A 10,541-nucleotide genomic window follows, 5' to 3' on the forward strand; every position below is an offset into this window, starting at 1 on the left:
CTTTAAACCTTAAAACTCAGATTTGATGCCAAATCCAATATTAATACGATTTAGTCTCCAAATGTACTGATTGTACTGACTGCCCTTATGCCTGAAGGTAGAGTAAAGTCAGCCAATCAGATTGGAGCTTGCCAGATCTAGTAAGAGCTATCCAGTTTTGTGTGAAATATGCATCAGACGGAGTGTGGGCGGTCTGTGGGCAGTCTATGGGCCTCCTGTCGAGTTGAGACAAAAGCCTGAGGTTTCGGGAAATAAATTAGCATTTTGGGGGGAGGGGCGAATATCCATCTCGATCTCGAAAACGATGTAGTATGCACATTAGGCCAGTGGATGCAGATTGTTGTGTAAAGAAACTGGACGTGCCTGGGCACATACACATGCACTGTTGTAAGCCAAAAGTGCTTTTTAATACCATTGGTTGACATATATGTGTGTTTAAAGTCTTGCGAATGTAAATAGTGTGCCTCCGCTGGTCTTATTGGTGCAGTAAATTGTCATTTTGCTGGGGAAACGTTAGTACATAGTCGAGCATCGAGAACTCACAGTACGGGAGGCCGCCATATTTTTTTTGTTCACTCACGTGTAATATGCGCATGTTCATGACGTCATAATTTTCAGAAAGTTTCAACTTGCAGTTTACATGGAAATGAAAACGGCAGCGTTTTCAAGAAGTTGCACTTTGAAACCCATTTCAGTCCACTAAAATGCTGTTTTCGTGTAAACAGACAGCCAAAACGCATAGTGTTTTTGCATATTCAGTTGGAAATGGTATCATGTAAAAGGCTTCTAAGATTGCCTGAGGTGTGAGAAAATAAAATATTTTTCCTCCAATTAGAGATCTATATTTTTCCACATATTCCATCGTCTTTCTTATAATTATTATCATTGTTTGCTTTTAATAATCTCCCTGCACCTCTTATCGATCTGTCTTCACATCACAACACATCAAGGTCCCTGACCACAAGAACCTTGAATATCCGTAAAGCCTATTCAATGCATTACCAGTTCACCAAACAGCGCATCAAAAAATATTTTTCTCCCCCCTCAGAATAATGTTTTTCCTTCAGGGATTTCTTTTCACCCCTTCGTCCTCTATCGTAACATCACTTGCTCTCTCTTGTGAGTGAATGTGTTTGTTCTGTGTCTTGGGAGCCATTCTTCGTGTCTTGAGAGCTGAGAGCCGAGCAGGTTCTGATGTGAAGGTGATAACTCTAAAAGGATTAAAGTTAGGGAGAGAGAGAAGAAAGCGAGAAAGAAGACAGTGAAAGAGTAAGAGGAAATGGCCTCAGAGCATAAAACTCCAAGGCCTAAAGACACAGTTTTAGTCAAGGTCATGCACATGCACAAACACACAGGGGTTTGTTTCGCTATTGTTATCTCAGAGAAATATTGTTTGCAAACTTAAAATTCTTTCTTACTCCTAGATGTGTAAAATTACTTTAAGTAGAACATCATTTAGTTTTTAGTTAACACTTATCCGTGATAACCCCCTAAAAGCTCCTCACACATTTGCAAAAACATTTAAAATTTGGTTCTAACAATTTTCCAAACAAACTGTACACACAAACACGTTTGTTTTTCTATTACAGTGGGGACTTTAGACACACAAACACTCAAAGTATTTTAGGGTTAATAACATATTTCTGTGTGCCAGACCCCATGTGCTCTTTTGTTAACATGGAAAACCCCTTTTCATGCCAGTCTGGTATTGCTTTCCCTGTTAAGACTTGGGTTTGGTGGTCAATAGTGTCCAAAAATAACCGCTTAGATCATTTGAGCACAAGTACAGCAGGCCTCTTTTTACACCATAGTTTTCAATCTTATATTTACAGTATATATACTTGTATATATGGTCTAACGGTCAGACTTCTACCTGTAGCGTGGACCATGTGTATAGAGTGACATTAAACAGATAAAACTGCTTTGAACGTAATATTGCATGCACACTGTGCAGTATTACAGTTTTTCTGTCTGAGATATACAGTATTCTGGAAATTGCAGTTATTTTTTTCATAAAGCAGATTAACAATAAACATCCAATTCAGAATTATTAACACTCTCTCTACATAATGCGACCCCATTATAAAAAATTTGTCCAGATGTGGCGTGATGCGATGTGACTGGTGAAGACCGGGTGTAAGAGCTATTCATGATCTGTTTCAAATTCAGTTCAAAATGTTGTTACGATATGCATCCGGCAACTGACGTTTCAATAAAATTACTATCATACTTTTAAAATGAAGTCGAGTTGACTTTGAAGACAGAAACTCTGTCCTTCATCATGAATAATGTAAAATTTCCAGTCCGCAATTTCAATGTTAACTGAAGATATACAGTATAATTCATACCATATCAACATATCATAAAAATTGAAGAAATCTGACGAAAAAATAAGCTGTTCAACTATAGATTTGTTGACCTCCTTTGGTTTCTTTGTCTTGAGGTCATAACATAAGCCAGCCCGGCTGTAGTGAAAATAAGGCGACTAGAAAATACATGACAAACTGTTTTTTTTATTTAAGATGGATAATAAAAGTGATAGTTTTGATGAGGATTAAATAAATAATCATGTAGAGAGGTCCTGTTAGCCGAATTTACCGCTGACTAAAATAAATACTCTGGGTGCTTCTCATTTGGATAGATTAGCACTAAGTGAGGCGATTTGGAATATGAAAGTGGGCTGGTCAATGTTAATATCCTCCCTGCTGATACATTTGCATTTTATTGTTCTTTTGATTTTGTTTAGGTCATGTTGACGTCATCACTTCCCTAATTTTAGAGCGTGGTTGGTATGTTGTTGCTTGGTTACCAAGCCGTATGCTTCCTGTTGCCTGAAGAAACTTGAGGCGTTGGTAGGAAAATAAGAAGGCAAACACATTCACAAAGGTAGAGAAAAGAGAACTTCAAATATGACGTATGTTTGTTTTATGGAGCCTATGTACGTGAAGTGCCTTTCATTTTAGAAAAATGTTATGCTTTCATTCTTAATTCATTAGAATTTTCCTTTCTCTGTCATCACTCACTTTCTCAGTCTCTCTCTCTTAGGCTGTTATTTAATTACAGTCTTCAAGCATGTTGAAGCCCATGAATGCTGAATACAAACAGTGGCTGTGTAATTAAGTGGTTGATTAGTTGTGTCTAGGAGAAACTGTAACAAGTTATAAAACTGACACAACAAAGTATAATGAAACAAATTTTAAAATATGAATTTTGCCATTGGCAATTATACTCTTGTTTCTTTGTGGTTTTACATTTATTAAAAGGACTTATTATAGTATTCCATGTATTTGGTAAAATGTGAGCCGAGGAGAAAATTACAGAATGAAACAGAAGTAGTGAGACGCACGCATTGGTACATAGTCATGAGGTTTTAGCATCCCTGGCAGGCGGGCAGCAGCCGCTCGCCCGTTTTGTCTGCTGTGCGGCAGGATAATTACAGTCATCATGCCTCCATCTCTCAGTGGAGAAAATACAAGGAAAATAGCAATTATATAACAGCTTTAGAGGGTCATCGGACTGTATCCCTGAGAGACCATTTTACAGAGGAAGCCCCCCCAGACTCACTATTATCAGTCTGGGGTCTATGTATTGTGCGGTGGAAGCCCCCTCCATCTTTTAATTCACACACTGGCTTTGTGTGAGAAACAGATGGTAATTGAAGTCGTTTTCATGTTATATGTTTCTCTCCAGTGAGCCGTTAACTGCTGTAACCGCTTTATCACATTTACATCACATTTAGTCATTTAGTTATCTCACATTCATGATCTGATCAATTTGTTTTGTCATTCGGATCAATCAAATAAATAAAAAAGTTCTGAAATCAATCAAACAATCGTTTCACAAAATGGAAAATTGCTACTTATCGCTTGAATGAGAGATGGAATGGGCCATGGGCTATGGAACAAACATTTAAATAGTGATTAATATATGATTACATTTTTATGTATGACATGATTTTATCTTCTATGGGTTCTGTTTTTAAGGCTTGTTATTATAAGGTAGTCATTGAGAGTCTTTTACAAATCTCTGAAAGTAACTTAATATTTCTCCAATGGATCTTGTTTACTGCTTCTACACATTGTGCTTGGAGGCCTTCAGTCATGGGCTCCGTCAGAGGTAAGAAGCGGAAAAGCAGAAATGCTTTCCTGCTGCTAAAAAAAGCCAACCAATTTCCAGTCAAGTGAGTTCTTGAATGCATGCCGATTTGTGCCACTCTTTTGCTTTTTCATAGTCTAGAAATCATAAAAGAGAAAGATTAAAAATATGTTTTTGATTTAAATATTTACTGAAACAGCATTTTTAAATTGCAATGTTGCAATAGCAGACCTCTGGTTCAATCTAGACAATAAGATGACTAAAGGCTTTTGTTTATATTTCTCTTGCAGGCATTATTGACAAATGTTCAAACAGCAATGTTCAATGTTTTATGGGTGATTATAATTGCAATGCCTTTCTGCCCAGACAGCGATTTCGGAACAATAGCTCATTTCAGTGCAACATCACTGTTCAGTTGTTCTCTGAACATTTGATGTGAAAGTGACAGTTTCAACTTTATCTAAATTTTAAAAGTTGACTTTAAATGGTATTGTTGCGTTTGTGGCACTGAAAGCTATGTGAATTATCCAGATCAGTGATTTTAAATGAAGTTTAATTTAATGACAGGCCTGTCTGCACACTCCTTCAGCCTCTGCAGCTGACCTGTGATCAGGTGGAAATGATGGAGAGAGAGGCGGGAACTCCTGAGGTGATCTGTTCATTTGCAATTGTCCGTATTATATTTTTCCCAATGTCTTTTCTGAAGGGTCTTATGTTAAGCCTGCGTGTCTATACTGAGAGTGGCAAGAAATAAAACTTCTTTCGTATACACTTCTGTGGTCTTATACATAAAAGTGGACAAGATTTCATCCACCGCTCGTTTGATCAGCAACTTACCAAAAGCCTTGAAGGTGTTTTGCGAATGGTTTTAAGTCCGTCCTGGTAGTTTAGTGGTCGCTTGGTCTTTGTCTCATGGTGTTTGCACTATTGTTGCTATATTTACTTGGTTGCTTGTCATTTGATCCACAGAACATGTATTGCTATTGAATAACACGTCTTTTAAAGCTTTCAGTTTCCCAAAAACATTAGTGTAACGTCAGTTAATAGATCACTTGAAGATGCACTCCTAAGAACCATCTGTTCTGTTCTGATTTACAACAGATACAGCAATCGATGTAAAACTTCTTGATGAGTATACCTTTATAGGTCTTGTTGCTTTATTTTTATTTAATTGGCCATAAGATTACACAAACACACACACTTGCAAAAATTTTGGTGTGTCTAAAATAATTCATGCATGTTATATAATTATGTTGTGTAGGACTGGTTGTGTCAGGAGTCAGGTTTGCAGTGTTTAATTAAAATTTCTGAAATATTAATGATAAAAAAGAAAGCACTTTCTCTCTCTCTCCAAACACCCACATGCAATTTCTTATGCCAGTGAACATTTTTCAGGCATATATTTAAGTCTACTGTATACACATAAACACACTCTAGGTGGCTGTCTGACTTTTTCACTGCCTCTCGCAAAGCAAACACAGACTGGTTGAGCGGACATTAGCAGTGATGTTGTCTCACCATCTGATCAAAATAAAGTTTTGTGTAGGAAGTCCTTTGAGGCTAGAAAAACTCTTTGTAAGTTAATTAGCAGTCTCCACAGACAAGATCATACAAGAAAGCTCCTGACAGAACCGTCATTCCGAATCAAAAGACTAAAGAATTAAAATACCATTAGGGTTTTACATTTGTAAACCCATCCTGAAATAGTCATTCTGTGATTATATTGTGCCATTCAGAGGATTTAATCTTTCTCGCTCTTTCTGCTCTTCACTGTCATCAACAATTTCGTCATCTTGACTGAGGCTGATGGGAAGACGTGTGTGGGAGGTGCGCATTAGGAATCGGATATCTATCCATAGGTTAAATTTCCTCTAATCGGTTCATTAAATGTGTTCACTGTGAAAGGCAGTAATTGGTTGGGGGTGATGAGTAAGTTCTGCCGAAAAATTGATTTAAAGAAGCGCACCGCAAAGTTCTTGGACATCAATGTGTTTGGATGTTTTCTTTGCTATAGGGGGGCATATAGCCTGTATTTAGCCATAAGATACTGAGGCATCCAGGGAATCTACTTGAATTAGTCTTTTTTTACCCTTATCTGCAATGTTTCTTGTTTTAAGAAAAAGAAAAGTTTCATGTTTTGTGAGGGTTATGCTTGGAACAACATTTTTTCCACAATTAAAATAACTTTATTTTATTTTGTTGTATATTGTACTGGAAAACAAATAAAATGCTAATAAAATATGAAGTAAATGCTTTTATTAGTCATTTTTAGAGTATTAAATGCCGATTCCTTCGTGATAGCCCTAAAAATAGTAAAAAGGTAGTTTAAAGTAAAAGCATGTTTAAAAGTCAAAAGGACAAACTATAGAGGACTTTTCATCTGACAGGATCTTCATCATTTAAATCACACAGTGTCATCATTATCACCATCATCAATAAAATGTCATTGTGTGATTTGTGTGGGATAGGTATTTATGTTTGATTCAGTGGCAAAATACAACTCTATTTGAATGTTCATTTAGAATTGAAATGCAATTGAAAATTTGTATTTTGATAAATTAGATTCATGAAATCGAAATATTTTTGCTGTTGTTACCACAGAGAAATACCAGATTTTTTCACGAGATGGTGATAACTGGATATGTCTGACTCACTAAACAGAATATCATCTGCACCCAAAAATATGAAGTCAGAAGTCCTGTCACAGTAAATTACAGGCTTTACTGGGCTCTGCTAAATTATTTAACACCATGTCCAGACCACAGCCCTGAAAAAAGTATATACCAGTATCTACAAAATATACCAGTGAAAGACAATTGATGATCATTGAAGTATAGAAACATTTAATTAAAACTTGGTTTAATGTTCCATCTTGAATTATTTATATATATATATTTTATTTTCAAATGAATTGGATGACTTATCAACTTGCTGCTCCTTCTTCCAGTGCAAGTTGGAAGCAAAATATGGAGTTTATCGCCCTCTTGAGGGTATGGAAAAATTAATATGTAGCCTACATAATATTCAAATATGATTTTAGGCGTATTTTCATATTCCACTCTTAAATTCTTAAATCCAAGAATAACAGAACTATCATTTTAAAAATGATCAAAAAAGCAATAGACTTGTAATCCCAGTAACAATAGGAATTTACATATATGAGACCATTTGGAGGAATCTTTATTAATTTCTACAAAAGAATAAATGATTACTTTAACTGCACCAGCAGTAGGCCTATGCCTACCGATCCAAACTTCAAACGTTAAGAGACTGGCACCAACGATCAAGACTTCAGCAGGTTACTGTCTGTTTCATGCGATTGAGTCATTGAGAGCATGACAAAGGCACTGAAAATGTTTTTTTAACGCGTTGGACGCTTTATGTCAGCAGTCTATTTCTTTGGCTTTTGTGATCCTAATTTGTTCCCGTTGTTGCAGCGGATGTCTCGCCTTGTCGTGAATGAACAAAGGCTTTGTGAGGGTATCCTTGCATCGCCCGGATGTCTCCCGGGGAAACGGCGAGGGTAAACAAGACGAGCATCGAATCTCCGCGCAACCGGTCTGCAGCAGCAGCACCCAGCAGCTCGTGCGTTGTGATTGCTGGAAATTGGCGCGCCTGACACTTCCATGCGCCTCCGAGCCTAACAAGGGGGTTCACAGGGGAAAAGCTTAAAATCCAGTTAACTGCAAGTCCAGAAGAATCTTTCTTTTGTTAAAAATAAGTTCAGTTGTTTAATTTCATAAGATTTACGTTTGCATTTGACTGACGCGGTCAATGATCTGTAATTGATGGATAAAAAAGGGAACCAACGGCGAGCAACATCGGCTGGATACCGTTTACCGGACCGACCTAATGGTCCTCTCACTTCTCAGTCCTCTGTATCAGTGTTTAGACATTCAACAGTTAGGACACGAAACACCGGTGAAACTGCAACGCAAGACGATGATACCCGAGATCCGGTAAAGCAGGACCAGACCTGGAGAGAGTTTGTGCGCGCCGAGCGTACTGGGGTAAAGGAATGGTAAGAAACCTATTTTATTCCATGTATTATAACTATTTTTTTAAATTGCCGACTTGTCGCACTTTCTCTCGAGTTACGTTACAAATCTTGTCTTTCACCACTGATATGTGCCATTGTTCGACAAGTTATTTGATATGGATTGTAGTTGACCAGGCGCCCCCTGGACGGTGTGCGTTACTCGGCTCCTGTTCTTTTCGCAATGGTTACTGTACACACACAACCATAATGTAATAAGACTTTGCGTCTTTTTTTCCGCAGTATTTCACTATTTTAAATGATTATGTTCGTTGCACTGTCACAGTTTGTTGTAAAAATGCTTAATGTCTTTTTACAGGGAGAAGAACTGGAGTTTTCTGAAGAACTTTGACCAGCTGGTAACGTTCTCTCTTATCAATGATGACGACAACCAATAATCGTCACTAATAAGTTTTCTTATAACATTTTTAAGGAGGATACACGATCTTGCCTAAATAAAAAAGATTAAATAGGCCTAAAACTGCACCTCATGTTTGAAAGTGCCACATATTTGTATTATTATATTTCAGTTACAGTGAATGACAATTGACGTGATATAAAAGAAACAGTTTTGCCTTTGTGGCATGTACTTAAAAATACTAATTTACTAAAAATTATTCATTTTTTACTCTTTTATACGTTTCACTTAAAAGGGCTCTTATTTATTTTTTACTCTTTTATAAAGACACTTTCACGTCAGTTTATGGTTTATTATTGGTAAATGTGAATATTTTGTAAATGTCCATAATGCACCTAAAGCTGCATTAGTGGCTTAAATGTTAAGCTTATTTTCCTTCTCGCTTACACAGGGTCGTCCGCGTGCAGAAAAACCTCTCCCGCACTCTGTGTCTTTGTATTCAGATAGACTCCCAAACACCAGCAACCAAATGTTAGGTAGTGGCTTGTACACTGAGCTGGGTAAGGAGCTTATTCGCATAGACAGTCTGCTAACTATGACATCAAACCACCGTAAGACCAAGAGGAATCCAGAGATGCAACCCTGTTGAAGTATGAAGAGGTTTTGCTAAGGAACACTTCCTTGTGTCTTAACATAGATTTCATTTATTTTCTCGAACAATTTTTTGGGGTCTTTCTGTTTGCTTTTTTTGCCTCTTCCCACATGTGAAATCAGACACAGCCTTCAGCTTCAGTGTTTCTTTTTTTGTTTGTTCATTTTTTATGCTTTTTTGCTGCCAACAAGTAGACAGCAGTTTTTCTATTAGAGTTTGTGTTGATTTTAAAATAGCTCTTCTGTAATTAAAGTAAGGGGAGGTAGTAAAGACCTTTTCTTTTTTTAGAAAGTTATTTAAAGGAACTCATGATTGCCTATCAATGCAAATTCGTTTTTTATTTGTATAAAACCTATAGGTCGTTGTGTATGGTATGTTTGTTTTTATGCATTTATTGTGTTTGTTAAACTGTGTAGTCTACATGTTTTTTAGGTTTACAAACAGACTAGCCAGTGGAGACCTCTTGCCAAGACCTCTTAAATTTATATTTCAAACATTGCCAACTCATTTTTACTCATAATAAAGTTTTCTTTTAAACACGAGTATTGTGTTTCTTCTGTTTACCACTGTTGGAATTCAAAATGATTTTATTGAAATTATTTCTGCGGAATGTTGTTTTATAGAAATGCAAGGCTTTCAATGACTGTTTTGTGACATATGTTTTTATTACAACCTCACAATGTCCTTTCTATTAATATATTTTTGAACGACTCAATTATGTGTTGTTGACTTGAAAGAAATGGATATATCTGAATATATATATTTTAAAAACCACCTCCATGACAGCAGGGAAAACGCATCCTTGACAGTTCACAATATTTCTGTCAAATAATGGGCTACCCTGTGTAAAAAAAGAAAAACATTTCAAGTAGTCAGCCTAATGAATTTGAAATGTTTTTTTTTATTACACAGGGTAGCCGTACATTATTTGACAGAAATATTGTGAACTGTCAAGGATGCGTTTTCCCTGCTGTCATGGAGGTGGTTTTTAAAATATATATATTCAGATATATCCATTTCTTTCAAGTACAATGTATTCAGCTAAGAATGTTACTGTCAGATACTGTTCCCTCATGTGTTCAATTACTTGTACATGTCAACTGCTGTGATTTTCAGCCTGCCATACAATATTGGTTCGTACATGGGAACATATGAAGAGTTTGGTTCCAAAATGAGATACCTCTGTTTTTCTAAAATCAGTTTTTTTTACTGTGCATTTTAATATAAATTAAACTGAAGTTGGTTGATTTAAGCCATATTGACTAAAAAAATACAGCTAACTAACACAATAAAACACAACAAAAATAATAACATAATAAAAACATAATTTTTGAATCTCATTTTGGAACCAAACTCTTCATTTGTCCTAACAAGGCATTTTACTTCCCGATACAGTTGCT

The 10,541-nt window shown here is 36.4% G+C and overlaps 1 protein-coding gene across 1 annotated transcript; it reads left to right on the forward strand.

Annotated features, from left to right (window-relative positions):
• Positions 1-7,569: 7,569 nt before the first annotated feature.
• Positions 7,570-9,682, forward strand: cimip5 (ciliary microtubule inner protein 5). Its single transcript, XM_079473670.1, has 3 exons — positions 7,570-8,116; positions 8,451-8,490; positions 8,941-9,682. Exons 1-3 carry the CDS (start codon positions 7,884-7,886, stop codon positions 9,136-9,138), a joined length of 471 nt encoding a protein of 156 aa, XP_079329796.1. The 5' UTR covers positions 7,570-7,883; the 3' UTR covers positions 9,139-9,682.
• The last annotated feature ends 859 nt before the right edge of the window (positions 9,683-10,541 follow it).

Source organism: Barbatula barbatula, assembly GCF_947034865.1.
Source record: "Barbatula barbatula genome assembly, chromosome: 14".
NCBI classification, from domain to species: Eukaryota; Metazoa; Chordata; class Actinopteri; order Cypriniformes; family Nemacheilidae; genus Barbatula; species Barbatula barbatula.